Here is a 17,050-nt window from a genome sequence, read left to right on the forward strand (position 1 = left end):
TGGTGTGCAGCAGTAAAACATTCAAGAAAAACAACTTCAAAAACAGAACAAGTGAAATTAATTCTTACTGGTTTGGTGTCCTTCTCAAAGTCTGTGAACATCCCTTTGATCTCTTTGAAGTCTGAGGCAAACGGAGCGTAGTGGAAGGGGAAGTACCACTTCCAGGAGGCACAGCCCTGCGAATTAGCATGAAACTGACTTTAAAACAGCTTCACACGGCAGAAGAAATCCCATCAAACAGCAGTGGAAATATCCACCGTTCAATCTTTGGTTTTGCAAGATTAATTAAGCTGCAAATGCCTCAAAAGGCCATTTTTTCATGAAATCTGGCAACTTATGATGGAAGCATCATTCAATCAAAATCAAACCGTCCAAAAGATGCAACAATCACAGTTTAAAAAGAGTTTAAAACTGGAAAAAGTAGGAAATCATCACATCAGAGGATCATAACTACCGGAACGGTCTTCTTGCTGCTTCAGAGTTGCTCTGTTTTTCGTATTTTCGGCGTTATTTAAATTAAATTCACTTTGCTTTTCTTTGGCCTTTTTCCACCAAAGTTCCACTGCTGCAAAAAGCTTAAAATCCAATCAAAGCAGACTGAGACGGCGCCGCTGACATTTAAAAAGCCTGAGTTTTATCCACCCAACTACCTGTTCGGGGGCTCCAACTCCCAGAATTACATTTTTAACTGTAGTTGCTGCTTCTCTTAAAGTTCATGGAGCTGAGCAGACGTGTGTCCTGCCGCCTCCCGTCTTCTTCACGGACAAAAGGAAAGAAACCCGGCGGATCCAGAATTATCCCAACTGAGCGAACGCCCAAAGAACGACCTTCACTTCCCACAATCCACCCCGAGGCGGCGAGGTCCCCCGATTAATCCACCACACCTCACATCTCGGCCAGTCTGGCTTTAAAGGCCACCACGCCATCATTAAAGACCGTCATTCAAATGGTAATAAGTCTTTATCATAATAAAAGGTAGATCCTGTGAATAATCACACAGATCATTGATGGCAACATTAATTTGTGATTAAAAACGGTGTCAGAGACCACAAACCTGGATGTGTCCTGCTTCAGAGAAAATGGTGAAAAAGGTGAAGAAATAAGTAAATAAAAGGCAGAAACTGGAAGATCAGGACAAGTTTCTGCAATTTCTCATAATTTAATCAGATTATGCTCTGAATTTCTAAATAAAACGGCCTTAATAGACATTTTCACGAGTTAAAAAACATTTTTAAATGATTATAATTGTTTTAATTATGCAAATATAAATAAAACCAAACTGCCACAGATTTAAGTTTGAGAAATTCATCTCGATAAGCAAATAAAAAGATGCACTATATGGGAGTAAAGTACTGAAATCTTTTTGATGAAGCTGTGGGATGTGACTCAAACTGTGGAGGATTATAAAAACCATTTTCATCATTTTAAATAAACTAAAGTCTGTAAAAAAAAGGACGATTTGAGACCGACTTTAGTGTCTGTTTGAAAGAAAATAAATTGGCCTTTTACAGTAATCAATAATAAGTTAAATCTAATCTTTTTATGCATGAAGAACTATGTGGTCAGTTGGGATTCTTATGATTTGGTGACATAAAAACAGTAAAATTCACCACCAGTCGTCACATGTTTCCAATATTTCATCAAAATCAGAGAGATTAAAGCAAGAGAACGACCAAAACTGGGATTTAAACTAAGGTACGAGCCTCTGCTTTTGTAAACCTGACCGCTGTGCACAGACGTGCACGATCATACCGTGAATGTGCAGCAGCAGACAGCAGACACGTCCACGTCTGCTAATGAATTCATTCAGAGCGGTCCCCAGAGACGGCCTCCAATTGGCGAGCGTGTGGAGTCAACTCAGACTGCGTGCACATAGAGCCCAATCAGTGCGGGCAAATCCCCCCCGACTCAGCCCCTCTGGAGAGGCCGATTCACTCATTTCAGGATGAAGAAAGCTTCCAAACGTACAATGATCTGGTGAATAATCAGGAATAACAGACTGCTGGGCAGGTTTGTGAGATGGAAACTCTGCATCCCTGAATGCTTCATCTGGGAGAAAGAGTTGTTTTCACATCTGATGAAAACTTAAAGAACTTAAAGCGTCTGAAGACTGATGTGAGGAGCTTTTAACAAAGGTTAAACTTCTCTGTTAGAAGGCCTGAAGATTAAAACTAAACTTCAGTGCAAAATCTGAATAAAACCAAAGAGTTTTTGTGTCCGTTTGTTTCCTAAGATGTGATTTAGCTGGAAAAGGTCACCTGTCAGCCACAGAATGAGCACTTACAGGTAAAAAATGCGTCTCTGACTTTCTTTCCACCTGCTGATCAGCTGCGATCAGCGGATCGATTCAGCGATCCATCAGCAGAGGGGACGCAAACAGAAGAAGAGCTCTTTAAGGTGTGTGGTCCAAAAGCAGCTGATGTTTCACTTTTATCCATCGGTTTCACCTCAAATTGTTGACTTTGTGTGGTTAGAAAGCAAATGACAGTCATGGCTTTCAGTCTGATCCAGGCTTTGATCATATGGGAAAAAGGGAAACCTGCTGATTCACATCCCTGTAAAAGCTGATCTTAACCAGCACTGCAGACAGCTCACAAAGGTTCCCCCAAACTTCTGGTTTCACACTTAATCAGGATATGCTAACACGTCTTTTACTGTGTGAGGGTTTATCATTTGCTCCCAGTTTTGAGTTTTTCCCAGTTTTGAGTTTTTCCCAGTTTTGAGTTTTTCCTAGTTTTTAGTTTTCCCAGTTTTGAGTTTTTCCCAGTTTTGAGTTTTTCCCAGTTTTGAGTTTTTCCCAGTTTTGAGTTTTTCCTAGTTTTGAGTTTTTCCTAGTTTTGAGTTTTTCCTAGTTTTGAGTTTTTCCTAGTTTTGAGTTTTTCCCAGTTTTGAGTTTTTCCCAGTTTTTAGTTTTTAGTTTTCCCTAGTTTTTAGGTTTTCCTAGTTTTTAGGTTTTCCTAGTTTTTAGTTTTCCCAGTTTTTAGTTTTCCCAGTTTTTAGTTTTCCCAGTTTTTAGTTTTCCCTAGTTTTTAGTTTTCCCTAGTTTTTAGTTTTCCCTAGTTTTTAGTTTTCCCTAGTTTTTAGGTTTTCCTAGTTTTTAGGTTTTCCTAGTTTTTAGGTTTTCCTAGTTTTTAGGTTTTCCTAGTTTTTAGTTTTCCCAGTTTTTAGTTTTCCCAGTTTTTAGTTTTCCCAGTTTTTAGTTTTCCCTAGTTTTTAGTTTTCCCTAGTTTTTAGTTTTCCCTAGTTTTTAGTTTTCCCTAGTTTTTAGTTTTCCCTAGTTTTTAGTTTTCCCTAGTTTTTAGTTTTCCCTACTTTTTAGTTTTTCCTAGTTTTTCGTTTTCCTAAAGTTTGTGTGTGACATTTAAGGAGATCTATTAGCAGAAACAACATAATAAACAAAGCTAAGGTGGAAGATGCTGCGTTCACAGCAGTAGAAATGAGAGGAAACGCCGTTTCTGTGGTGGCGCCACAGCGAGACCTCAGGGTTACCTGATAATAGTAGCGCAGCACCCAGCAGAGACCCTCCACATAGGACTTCACCACCTTCTTCCTGAAGTCCTCGTCAGTCACATCCACATCAAACTTGGTCTTGTAGTACCTCTTCTTCCATCCTTCCTCCCATAACCTGCGACAAACACGAGGCAAAACTCAGAAGACTAAATAAATATCACATCCAAACAAACGGTCGCCGGGCGGCTGCTCCATTCATCAACAGCGTGAAAAACCGCCGAAACAGTTTAACGACTTTGACTTCTTGGTAAACTTGGTGCAGCAATGTCATTCGGCTCATATAATCGAGGCTGTCCGGCATCTGTGTCGCGGATTCTTGGAGCAGCCCGCCGGGAGCACCGGCTCCCGAGAGGAAAGCCTCCATGAATACCAATTTAGCCCGAAGGATTTAGCAGCTTCGACGAGTGCGTCACAGAGGAATTTACAGAAATGCTCCTGCTTTCCATGTTAATCAGGAAGTGCTCCGCAGAAGGGGGAGTGAAGCAGCTTGTTCTGGAGTGCAGCGGCATTAATGAGTGCATCTCTGGGTCTGTTTATGAACACATTTGCTGACTTTGGTGCAATCTGCAGAGATTTCAGACGTTTTATGAACTAAAAAGAAGCTATTTGTAGTAACTCCTGGTGACCGTGGCGGCTGGTTCTGTGCTGGATTGTGTTAGCCCGATTCTTTCATTGGAAGCCCAAGAACAAGCTGGAGAAATCGTTAAAGTATTAATCAGACTCGGAGTGCCAGAGCTCCAGAAATCCGTCAGGCCGAGCCCCGATAACCGGAAACATTTCATATTTATATTCAGCTTTATCTCACAGAGGTTGTATTCACACTAGTATAATTGGCCAGTTTTTAGTGGCCTGATCAGGCCAGCCGCTGTCCTTGTTGTGTTCTTTGGATGTGATAAACTGTTTTAGGCTCGGATTTAAACTGTTTTAGGCTCGGATTTAAGCTGTTTTAGGCTCGGATTTAAACTGTTTTAGGCTCGGATTTGAACTGTTTTAGGCCAAAAAACCAAAAACGCCGTCCAAAATAACAAAGTCGTGACCAAAGTCAGTAAATCTCCACCTTTGCTGGAGTTTTTCTTTTCAGGGGCCAAAAAACGGTGTTTTCACGTGAACAATAAGTGCAAATAATTAGAAATTTCTGACTGAAGAAAGTGAGATTCCTCAGGGAACAATCTGCCGTCACCGAGTGCTCATGAACGCATCGTACCTGACGTTGTCTTCGGGCTCAGGCTCGCTGTCGCTGTCTCCGGCTTTCCTCTTGACTCCTTTACCTTCCGAGCTGTCGCTGTGACCTGCAGACGCCTGAGCAGGGCCACAAAAACCCAGGAGACAAGAAAAAGAAAGAGAAAATTCAGACCAGGAGACAAATTCCACTTGGTTTTTCTTATTCTACCGAGAACGAGCTGCAAATGCAGTTTGAGGAGATTATCGGGTTTCTAATGTTCCCGTTTTCACTCACAGCGAAATGTTTCGAGCTAATTTCATCTGACAAAAACATGTTTTTGTTCAGAAACGCTTGTTTAAATAGTGTTGCGTTTGTCTTACATCTACAGTAAATACTTTGACTTTATTACGATTAAAACAGCAGAATAGTGACTTTTTCTACAACTGGAACTAACAATTTCATTGTTATCAAGGAACTGATAAATTGAATTTTAAAAATCAGTAAATTCTGTAAAGTCTGTAAATTCAGATTTTTTGCAGTGTTAATTTCATCAGGAGGAATGTACCAAGTGCTAATGGGGGTGTTTTCAGAGCTCCCCTGCTCCACAGGTAACAGCCTGTCTTCAGGGAACACCCCCCTTGTTCTCAGTATTTTGGTTCCCCCCCCCCAGAGGAGGCAGGCAGACTGAAGAACTTCCCTGTTATTCAGCGTCCGGTGGTTTGCTGAATATTTAGTTTTGTTTTGAGCGTTTCATTTACAGCGAGTCCTCCTCTGCCATCCGTGTCAAAGACAGCGGCAGCATTTTACCAAAACAAAGGCGGGAAAAAAGTCAAAAGCAAAATTTGCAAACAGCAAATCACAGCTCGACGAAAACATGACGAATCATCTAAAGACGGTAATATTTCCATATTATAGGCTGTTAATATCATATTAAACATATAAGCTATTAATATATTAAACATATTTCCATATTATAGGCTGTTAATATCATATTAAACATATTTCTATATAATAGGCTATAATATCATATTAAACATATAAGCTATTAATATATTAAACATATTTCCATATTATAGGCTGTTAATATCATATTAAACATATTTCTATATAATAGGCTATAATATCATATTAAACATTATAAGCTGTTAATATCATATTAAACATATTATAGGCTGTTAATATCATATTAAACATATTATAGGCTGTTAATATCATATTAAACATTATAGGCTGTTAATATCATATTAAACATATTATAGGCTATTAATATCATATTAAACATATTATAGGCTATTAATATCATATTAAACATATTAAAGGCTATTAATATCATATTAAACATATTTCCATATTATAGGCTATTAATATCATATTAAACATATTATAAGCTATTAATATCATATTAAACATCTTATAAGCTATTAATATCATATTCAACATATTTCCATATAATAGGATATTAATATCACATTCAACATATTTCCATATTAAAGGTTATTAATATAATATTAAACATATTTCCATATTTTAGTCTAATCATGGTTTATTCGTGTTCTAACTGCAGTGGCACCCATCCCTTGATTTTCCTGTGATGCACAGCTTTATCTGGTTTGCACTCGTCTCGATCTGGGATGTTTAATTAAGATCATTTCCCCTGAACTGCCTTTTGTGTTGAAGTGCTTCTTGTGCTGATATCAGCATCTTTTGGGCAATCACGGGCTATCCTACTGCGTCAGAGTGGAGTCTTTCTGATTGTTCTCGTTCATTTAACAGACATAAAACACACAAATCTAAATCTTACTGTGTGGGAAGGACTGTGCCTTAAATGGCGATGATGTTTTAGAACAGATAACGTTGCATATTGAACCAAACGGGAGCCTGAAAACCTTTCAGATAAACTATGAGCAGAGCAGGTAAAGCTGCTGTATATCCATCGGTGCGTTTCCACGCTTGAAGGGCGCTGACACAGAGAGGAAAAATAATCACCAACATGTCCACTTAACCTTCCTCCTTCTCTGAAGCCTTTGTGTTTTTCTCCCTTCATGTGCTAATGTTCGCCACGTATGGCCGCCCACTGGAGCCTGATGAATTTCACCAGCATACGAGGGCAGGAGATTTAACTTGAAGGACACTTTAAATGGAAACACAGCAACTCAACACACTTTCCACTGCAGATGTGAAGAATCTGAGAGGAAACGGGCAGATCAGAGCTGATGTTTTAACTGGACGAGTTATAAAACTATAAGGATTCTCAGTGAAGCTGCTGCCATTCACACATTTTCCTCAGAGGCTCCGCCCATCACGCCACCTCACGGACACACAAAGCATCTCCAGGCTGTCGCTCTGCTCTAATAAAATCTTGATTTTATCATCTGTAACCCCCCCCCCCTCTCCTCTGGTGTATCTAAACCAGGACAAAGACCCTGGTTCAGTTAAAAGATCAGAGAAAGCTGTAACCGGAGCTCAATAAGCTGTGCACGGAGCCCATTGGAGCTCCACATGGTGGCAGGTCAACCGACCTTTGCTGTGCCGCCGCTTCTAGTCACGCATGAAGGCGGAAAACACCTGAAATACTTCTTACCACAGACAGAAAGGCTTTTTTTTTGCTGTTAAATTTAAAATGAGCTTTAAAAAGTCAAAGATTAAAATAATTTTAAACATTTTATGGACTTTGCTCACTTTTCAAATTTAAGTAGTTAATATATCTGTTAAAATCCCTGTTTTAAGCTGAGCTTCTCAGAGCATTTCACACATTCTGCAAGTAGTTATTTTATGATTAAATCCACCTTAAAAATGATAATCAAATCCCAACACTTCAGTTTCTAAATACTAAGTGTAATTATCTATATTTCATCTTTATCTTGTGTCTGTATTCTTATGGAAACACAAATATGACTCCACTTACATTGCCCCCGTTCCTTATCATGGCTTTCAGAGACTGAGCAGCATTCTGATAAAAAAAAGGAATAAAAAGGAATTCAAAAAGAAATAAACGCTCAGATTACATTAAAAATCGTCCTGACGACATATGAGGAATATAAGGAGTGGTAATGTTCTGATGTTGCAATGATTTTGGTACTTCATACAGACCAAACAGCGGCTCACAGCAAACCGTGGCATCAGCTGAGTAAGAACAGCCGTTTAATGAGGTCACACTTCCCCCCTGTAACCACCTCAGAAAGGCATCAGCGGCGGGTCAACTTCCACCCGGTACTTTTTCATTTTAACGCCACAACATCAGCGCCATTTTTACACAGAATGGGTCAAAAGAGCGTGAGGAAAACTTCCATAAATAGAGAAAAGAGGGTTTTTCCTTCGATCTTTTGCTGGATGTTGGCGACTCAGGTCGAAGAAGCTCAACGGTACCTTGTTGTGCTGCTCGCTGGAATGCATCCTCATGTCATACGCTTGCTGCCGAGCGTTCTGGACAGAGTCGGGTCGGTTTCTTCCCCCCAAGGCCTGAGGGGCGAACTGGCCGGTGGTCAGGAAAGCAGGACCCTGCTGCTCTGCCTGCATGAACAAACTCACCGTCATAGAGTTGCTTTATCGTGCACAACATCAGCAAACATAGCTCTAAATAACGTTTCAGAGCATTTAGTGAACACGGAAATGTTGGTGATAGCTGATGAAGCGTCATCATCCCCATGAGCTGAACTCACCTTCATCCTCTTTCTTTTCTCTTTATTCCTCCTCTTGAAATGTTCCTGCAAGAAGAAAGATGTGAGACTGTAAAGGGAATAAGAGTGAAAACCTAAACTAAGCTGCAGGTGACCACAGAAAAAAACCACCTAAATCTGTAGATTCCAAAGGGAAAGCGGTGAGCTTTTTACCTCGTCCTCTTTGCGCTTCTTGAAAATGTTATCTTCAGCCACACCCACAGCCTGCATGATCAGCTCCACCCGCTCCAGGTTGACATATCCGTTCTGCGTCAGGTAGCCCTGCAGAGAAACCCGGGACAGATGCATCACACCCCCACTGCAGCTTATTCTGCAGACTTTTCCCATCTTTTTGCTGTCAGCGCTCGTTTCAATGATGATACTCACTCCTGTTTTGTGCACAACGTCTTTGTAGATGTTGACCAGTCGATCTATCGCTCCCTCTCTTTAAAAAGAAAAACAGACACAAAATAAATTATCTTTTCTTCACAACCTCCATAATAATGAATAAGTCTGAACTTCAGTTCGTTTTAACTGGAGGAAAAGGGCGTTTCTGCTAAATAAAAGCAACTGTCCTGCAATTAAAATAATCCACAGTCAGGCTGTGTTCAGAAACTTCCACTTAGTTCAGTCATTCATCTGGCATTATGACACCAAACGGCTCCCCGAGTGAAAACACAGATCAGCCCAAAGCTCCAACAACAATTAGCAACGATGTGCGAGAGCGACGCCGTTTCACGGCTTAGCGTCGCAACACGGGAAGCGCTGGATTCAGCTTCTATTTCAGCCTTTCGCTAAATTAAACTGGATAGTGTAGTGGTAAGATTGCCACCTTCCATGTGGGACCTGGGTTCAAATCCCCTGCATGAAAGGTACCACCTCCAGTAGGGGTCCTTTAGGCAAGGCCCCCCTTACCCTATCTGCTTTGGATAAAAGCGTCTGCTAAATGCATAAACAATGTAAATTAAGGAAGAAGTTCAAAACAGGCTCATGAATGAGTCTCCATGGGCAGAGAGAGAGAAAACAAAGCAATAAAGGCTGAGACTAATGAGAGCAGTGATTTACAATGCTAAACTATTCTAATTAAAATGCCAATATACATTCAGAGGATCAGAGCAGAGCTAAAAGGATTAGCTGACACAAACATAATCTCCGACTGCACCTTTAATCGCTGCATTACTGCAGCACATGAAATGCCAAACGTTTACAGACCTCTGCTGCTCAGACGCTCGCACATCACGAGGAACTCAATATCTTCAGGTTATGCAGTGAAGTTTGGAGATGCATATTTTAAAGAGCACTGTTAATGGATGAATCCATCAAAAATAAATGAAATAAACTTCTGTTCTTCAGAGGATTACAGCCTGCACAAAGAGCTGTTTGCTGCACCGTTACTCTGAAAACTTTACGTGTTTCAGGTCAAAGATCACCTGACCGCAGAGGTTCTGACTGAAAAAGCAACACAAATGAGGTGAAGCTCACCTGATTTCCAAGGACGGAAGATGTGGCAGGAAGTCATTTCCAACAAAGAAGCACATGAAGACCCAGTCATCGATGCTCCTCTCAAAGTCGAAGGGAAACGGCAGGCTGGCCATGGTCAGCTCTCTGGCCAGATACTGAAAACATGGATCAACACCACTCATAATCCAAGACACCGCAGCTGAACCCAAGACTTTTTCAGGTAGAATTCATCAGGATCATTCCAAATGAGGCCAATTAATGAACCAATAATAAGAAAGCAAATCAATTCACTGCACAGGTACAGATTTAAAGGACGCAGCTGATGTTTCAGAGCTTTTCCAGGTAGTTTTGGACTCAAATAAATAAGACAAGTTTAACATAATGAACATGGAGGAGCGACTGACCTCCCGCAGAACACAAAGTCTGATGAATATGAACTCCTGCTCGGATACCGGCACCGTATCTGCAAACTCGTCGTGCTGAAGGACGGAAGTAAGAAACAGTCACAGTTTGCACCTCCTTTACATGGATTTTATATTTGGAGCAGGAGCAAAACATTTGAAAATGTGCACGTTTAGATACGGTCATTAAATTAATCATCAGTGGGACATTATCACGACTTTCTTCAATGTTCAATGATGGTTCACAAAGCCCCCCGAGTCAGGAAACAGGACAGAATATTCAGCTTGAAACTGTATGGAAACATCAGCACTCAAAGGCAGCTGGAGCCCAGAAGCCCAGGCAGAGTCCCTCACCTGCCCCTGCTTCTCTCTGGCCATCCCCTGGCAGTCTTTTATGTCGTGGCCCATCTGTCCACAGAGAGCACAGGGTCGTGGTTTGTTGGGTTTAAACTCTTCTCTGATGATGGTGAAGTTTGGCTCGTGTGTTGCCAGGCCCAGCATGATCAGGTCAGCTAGCATGAAAACAGAGATGAAAACAGTCAGATGAAAAGTATGTCTGGGATCCTTCTGTAAGGTCTGCTGGGCAGCAATGCAAGGCAGTGAAGGGACCGAACAGGTGAGGCTCAACGAGTTCAGGGGATGGATTTAAAGGCTTACCGTCGGCTCCACACAGGCAGTGGTGTGTGTTGGGGTCGTGATTGGGTTGAGCTGTCAAAGTGAAGCATTTACAGAGAGTCAACACCATGCCAAACAGAGTATTTCATGTTAAATGGAGGGTTATTCTTGTCTCCTGCGTTTATCAAACAGTCAACATGACATTCGGCAGCACTTAAAGTTCAAGTTTAAATCTGCTGCGTTCCATCTCTCATCTCATTTTATTTCGTGGTCACTTGAATGTTTAACCATGTGTGAAACGGCTGTACCTCTCTGTCTCCTGATGAAATCCATAATCTTGTGTTCACCTTCACCTGGAACACTGGCATCAGACAGGAAGACCTGGATTAAAACAAAAGAAGAAGAACAGAACATGAAATGATGATTAGAGTCGTTTTCTGGGGGGGTCAACTGGAGAAAATGAGCCAGGCTGAAACTAAAAGTTAAACGCTTAAGCAGGAGAGCTTTACTCACAGCGACGTTCTTCCATCCTGGATCATTGCTGAGTCTGTCGGCCACGTAGTATCGAAGACATTGTGCCAGGTTGTCCATGAACTCTGTTCCCTGTGGACACAAATCATCCAATCATTCAAAGACAAATCCTCTTAGTCTTACAGAGTTTCTCCAAATACAAACACAAGATGCAAAAATGTAACAAAAACTTTAATCTGGATTTTTTTTTACAAAAAAAATTTATTAGTTAGTTAGATAGAAAGATAAAATAGTTTCTATCCACTGACCGACCTCACTGCATTCATTTAATCAATCTGATGCAACAACACACGGAAAAGTTGTCCGAGAGACAAAGAAAGACAAAAACAGCTGATAAAACATCAGCTGGCGGCGTCCTGGAGGGAGATGGTGTCAGGATTGTGTGTGAAAGGAGCTACTTTCCAAGCAAGGACGGGTCGGGGCTCACTACTTTAATCTGGATAGTGTAGTGGTGTGATTTCCACCTTCTGTGTGGGAGACCTGGGTTCAAATCCCCTGCATGAAAGGTTCTACCTCCAGTAGGGGTCCTTAGGCAAGGCCCCCCCTACCTCTACCCTACCTGTGAGTCGCTTTGGATAAAAGCATCTGCTAAATGTCACAACAAGTTACATATCGTTCATTGATCAATATGAACGTGCAAATAACTTCGTAAAAAGATGAAGGCCGAGGACAGAAAGTCTCCAACCATCAGGCAGCACTGCACGAGAAACTGTGTACTTTTATCCCTTCAATATAAAAAATAAGCTCCTAAAATATAGTCAGGCGTTCATACAGGTTTAAGAGGATTTCTGAAGCTCAGAACTTTTTAAATTTCAGTTAATGTGAAGCTGTTAATACATCACAGACGGTGTGAGGAAACCCTGGAAAGATGTTAGTTTCATCTCTTAGCAGCCAACTTACCGGAGTGATGCAGTTGCTGTCAAACCTCTCTTTGATCTCTTCAGGTGGAAGATAACCTCCTGCAGAGACACAGCAAAGTTCACTCAGACAGTTAAATACAAAAGCTGCATTCGGACAGAGACGTTCTAAGACCTGTCCTTCTCCAGAGGAACTGTTTCATTTTGCATTCCCACATGAGTCGGGGACCTCGACAGGGACTGATGTGACGCAGCCGTCTGCGACAGACGTGTTACTTTAGCGCCACTCAGCAACAAAACAGAACCCGGGAAAAGTAAGGAGAGAAGAAAACAACAGCACCAAGAAGCTAACATGGAGAGCGAGGAGGCCACCGTGTTCACGGTCTGCATGGCGGTGATATTAATCATGGACGATCACATCAGGCGTCTAAGATGGAGGCTGGAAGAGCTCACAGCGAGAGTCAGGAGACGGAGAATCCAGCAGCGGGCGATACTTCTTCGTTTCATGGAGGAAAGAAGGAGAGCAGAGCGCCGCAGACAAAGGAGACGAAGTTTAACTTATTAAACAGGCGCCGGTTGGGTCCGTGTCGTATGAGGAAACATTTCAGACAAGGGGCGGAGCTACAGCCACCAAACACCTACGGCATGTTCCTGTGGAACCCAGAAAAGACCCTGAAGGAGCTAAAATGGTTCCAGGAACTGAGGGTCGTGGTTCCTAGTGTCTTCATGTGAGAATGCACCAAAACACGTCCCTATGAAAAGGTTCTAGGAACTGCAAAAGGTTCCTGCAGTGGGAATGAGTTTGTCCCTTTAAGTCTCTCCTTCAGCTGGATCTGAACCAGCTGACTGGCTCGGCCATGTTTCAGCTCTGCTGCTGCTCAGCGGGACGTTTGGATCATTATCTTGTTGCAGGATGAAGTATGAGTAAACATTTCAGACAAGGGGCGGAGCTACAGCCACCAAACACCTACGTCATGTTCCTGTGGAACCCAGAAAAGACCCCAAAGGAGTTGAAATGGTTGCAGTTTCGTATGTCCGAATGCATGAAAAAACGTCCCTATGAAAAGGTTCTAGGAACTGCAGAAGGTTCCCACAGTGGGAATGAGCCTAAAGTGAACCTCATACAGCAAAAAAGCTGTAATAACCTGCTCCATATTTCTACTTTGGTCTCATTTTCATTGCATCTGTGAGTAAAACGTTAAAAGACAAAGATTTTTGCAATCAGACACAGAAAGGAAACGGGTGCACTGCGAGCTAAAACCAGCTCAGGTGACCACCCTCTTTGTTCTGGTTCTGCTGAAGGTTTCTTCCTTTTGAATGAATCAAATGGAAGATCCAATGCAATTCATTGTTTTTTCTCGACAAGGCAACTTTAAAAAAAAAAAAAAGACACTGTATTTATTTGAAATATTTAATTTAAGTGATTTACGATTAACTGGACTAAACATTTAAAGTCCCTTGACATAAACATGAGTTATTACGGACAACCTGTTTAAAATGAACAGTAAATCCCACCATGGCAGGACGAGGAAGCCTCTGGAGGCAGCGTTTAATGTGACGGGCATCAAAGTAATGACAGAGTCTCTGAATCAAGCTCACACACCTCGCTGGATGATCTCCTCCCGCATGCGATGCTTCTCCTCTGTCAGCTCAACTCCTTCTTTGGAGGCACGAAACCGCCGAGAGCGCTGCTGGTTCATTTTGGCACGAGGAGCCTGAGCACGTGAAACGGGTGTCAATTCAGATACTGCATCAAACATAATGTCACATCACCCAAAAAACTATTATCCTTCGATAGAATCAGGCAGAAACCGTAAGCATGTGTTTATGTTTCTGTTTCTGTATTTATCAGACGCTTTTATCCAAAGCGACTTACAAATGAAGATATAACAGCTTTATAAAAGCTAACAATAAGCTACATAGAAGGAACCCAGGAGTCCGACTCTGTCAGAGGGGACAGAGTAGAGATAGGGTGCAGGCATAGAAGGAAGAGCAGAAAGATAAAGTGCAGAGATAGAGGGGGGAGGGAAGTACAAGGTAAGTGCTGGGATAGGAGATGCTCTCTGAAGAGCTGGGTTTTCAGGAGCTTCTTGAAGATAGACAGGGACGCCCCTGTTCTGGTAGCGCTCGGTAGGTCATTCCACCATCGTGGGACGACACACGAACACTTTCCACATTCTCTCTGACCCGAGAATGTCCGTGAGCAAAATAAGGATGAACCCGACGAACAGCAGCACAGAAAGGAGGAAGTTATTCAACAGAAGAGAATGAACTCTGACTATGTTTCTCCTTTTAAATAATGACAAATAAAAAAGGCTGTAACACAAAAGATATCAAGAAAAGACCAAAGACACAAGAGTCTTTTTGGATTTACAATCTTTGGTTGGACAGAAACATTTATCCATGTGATCCATTATTTAGAAAATAGACAAAAAAAAGGTAGAAAAACAAATTAAACATTCAATAAACAGCCAGAAAAACATAAAGAAACTCAGGCTTTAATCAGTCACTTACCACTCCATCAATAGCCATGTAAAGAACTCTCCTCGGGCGCACAATATTGAACAGGCGATCAATATACTCAAAAATAGCAACCATCATCTCGTCTTCATTTTTGGGAGCAGGTCTGTGGAGGATGAGAGGAGAGTAGACTTATCATGAATCATTGGAAAGAGAAAGAAGGTTTTAGGATGTCAGGATACAAAGAATCTGGTCCTTACTGGTCTGAGTAAGTAAAACCTCAGATGAACAGCAACATGTGGCACATTACACTGACTTTTTCTTTAATTTTCTAATTAAACCACTTAAAATGTCATTCAGAAACTAATCTGACCAGAAAGTATCTGTTTTAGCTCTTTAACTATAAAATCGTGAGAAAGTGCAAACATGTGACAACATTTTCAACCTTTTCACGGCACACACAATACCTCAGCTTTAACAAAGCTGTTACTGGAGAGACCTGAACTTTAAACAAAGAAACCGAGTCTGCCACAAATCCACGTCCCAGATTTCCTAACTAAATGGTTCCTACTTGTCTTCTGGATGTGTACAAGGGTGAATGATCCCATTCATGTCCAAGTACAAGTTGTCAAATTCCACTTCGTTGGGATTTGGCTTGGTTGTGTCAACAGGAATGCGAACTCCATTACACTCTTTTCCCTGTGAGGATGAAACAGAACATGATCAGACATGTTTGACTGATTTTTCCAAGAGCAACAGTCAGGAAAATTAGATGCTATGAGCCTAATTTTCTTTCTCACAAACGCTCCTGAATCTGGCTGACTTTTCATTTTGATCCATCAAATGAAAACATAAAGATGTCAAGTTGGACTGTGGGAAATTAGAAAAAAGGCCTTTCTTTGTGTCTTCTAGATATAACACTTAGTATAAAAAGGACTCCTCAGATAAATAATGAAAAGTGTAACCGAAGGTTTACATTTAGACATTTAGACCTTTAGCAGTGTTTAGCACCGTTTTCACAAGCTGGATGTAGTTAAAAGTGTTTTACAAGTGACTGAGACTCAGATTGTGAGCTAAAAGCTAAAAGTTGAGCACTTTAACCCCGCATTAGTTTTCTAAACCAGTTTCTAATTTTATCCATGTTCCAAGATAAAACTTTACCACAGCATGGTGTGTTTTTTACATTTCTCGTATATTTTAGAGGTAAAAATTTTCTAAACCTTGTTTAAAATCAAACAGTTTTTGGGACTGACCACAGTTTCAGAAAAACTTTGCGTTTTTGTTTACAAAGTTCTCAGCATTTGTCGTTTCAAAAATTGTTTTCGCTACGAGTTGAAATCTTGAAAAAACACAGACAAAGAGTCGACTGCGCCAATCAAATTGTAACGTGCAAACTGAAGCGATGGAAACTAGATTAATTCAGTTGAGTAACAGTCGTTTATTCCGTTGAGCTAACGTTAGCGGGGCAGGCTGTTAGCTAACCTGTTTGCCACTTACCTTCTCCTCAACACAATGCACAATGATCGACGGATACTTTCGGCTAAGCCAACGGAAAAAGGCCGGGACTCCCATCTCCAGTAAACAATATTTTATCTGCGGACTAAAAAAGTGCGACCACAAACCATACGATTAAAACCGCTCAATTAAAACACGAAACGTGTGCAAGAATACTACACTTCGGTTACATGCTATTGGACATAGCCGCTGCGTATTTCTGCCGGTTAAAAACAACTATTTCCGGAGCGTTTCAAGGAGCATCAGAGCCTACAGCGCCCCCAATGGTCATATGTGGAACTGTAGCTACATAATGCGATAGATAGATAGATAGATAGATAGATAGATAGATAGATAGATAGATAGATAGATAGATAGATAGATAGATAGATAGATAGATAGATAGACAGCTAGATAGATAGATAGATAGATAGATAGATAGATAGATAGATAGATAGATAGATAGATAGATAGATAGATAGATAGATGGTGCGAAATACGGGGGAGCCAGGGGGGGTCTCAGTCCCCCTTAATGAGAGATGAGCTCCCCTGAAAATATGATTTGTGAAATTTTTGGGGGGTCTCTAAAATATTGGCAAAATGCATTTCCTTTTTGTTTTGTTTTTTTTTCTTTTTGTACTGTCATAATCATGGGTCATGTGTAAAATTAGGTTATTTTTTATGTATGATTATCGCTATCTCAATTTAATAAAGATGCCGGCCTGGATGCAATTCCTGTCCTCACCATTGAAGCGTGGGGGCGCTGTGTCTTAATCTTAATGTTACCTAATTTCTTTAAATATAAATAAGAAAGAAAAAACGCTCAAAGTGCTAAATAAAAACTTCCTCACGTCTAAAAGAAGCAAATCTACTTGCACATTTTGGATTTACTAAGAAAACGAA

General features: G+C 41.1%; 1 protein-coding gene across 2 annotated transcripts in view; it reads right to left on the bottom strand.

Moving 5' to 3' along the window:
• xrn2 (5'-3' exoribonuclease 2) overlaps window positions 1-16,366 on the bottom strand; it is a 36,603-nt gene extending 20,237 nt beyond the window's left edge. The window contains exons 1-19 of one of the 2 annotated variants that reach the window (XM_072361726.1): window positions 16,151-16,366; window positions 15,225-15,352; window positions 14,708-14,819; window positions 13,797-13,908; window positions 12,237-12,295; window positions 11,319-11,408; window positions 11,114-11,186; window positions 10,848-10,898; window positions 10,545-10,702; window positions 10,194-10,268; window positions 9,811-9,944; window positions 8,716-8,773; window positions 8,503-8,610; window positions 8,332-8,376; window positions 8,039-8,182; window positions 7,578-7,622; window positions 4,715-4,809; window positions 3,490-3,625; window positions 69-176 (exon numbers count right to left, since the gene is read on the bottom strand). In XM_072361726.1, coding sequence (XP_072217827.1) covers window positions 69-176; window positions 3,490-3,625; window positions 4,715-4,809; window positions 7,578-7,622; window positions 8,039-8,182; window positions 8,332-8,376; window positions 8,503-8,610; window positions 8,716-8,773; window positions 9,811-9,944; window positions 10,194-10,268; window positions 10,545-10,702; window positions 10,848-10,898; window positions 11,114-11,186; window positions 11,319-11,408; window positions 12,237-12,295; window positions 13,797-13,908; window positions 14,708-14,819; window positions 15,225-15,352; window positions 16,151-16,225 — 1,806 coding nt within the window. In that variant the 5' untranslated portion in view covers window positions 16,226-16,366. The remainder of the gene's footprint in view (window positions 1-68; window positions 177-3,489; window positions 3,626-4,714; window positions 4,810-7,577; window positions 7,623-8,038; window positions 8,183-8,331; window positions 8,377-8,502; window positions 8,611-8,715; window positions 8,774-9,810; window positions 9,945-10,193; window positions 10,269-10,544; window positions 10,703-10,847; window positions 10,899-11,113; window positions 11,187-11,318; window positions 11,409-12,236; window positions 12,296-13,796; window positions 13,909-14,707; window positions 14,820-15,224; window positions 15,353-16,150) is intronic. The other variant, XM_072361727.1, reaches the window with a different exon arrangement.
• Between the last annotated feature and the right edge of the window lie 684 nt (window positions 16,367-17,050).

The sequence above is a fragment of the Leuresthes tenuis genome, unplaced genomic scaffold, assembly GCF_036924035.1.
Source record: "Leuresthes tenuis unplaced genomic scaffold, fLeuTen1.0.hap1 SCAF_13, whole genome shotgun sequence".
In the NCBI taxonomy this organism is placed as follows: Eukaryota; Metazoa; Chordata; class Actinopteri; order Atheriniformes; family Atherinopsidae; genus Leuresthes; species Leuresthes tenuis.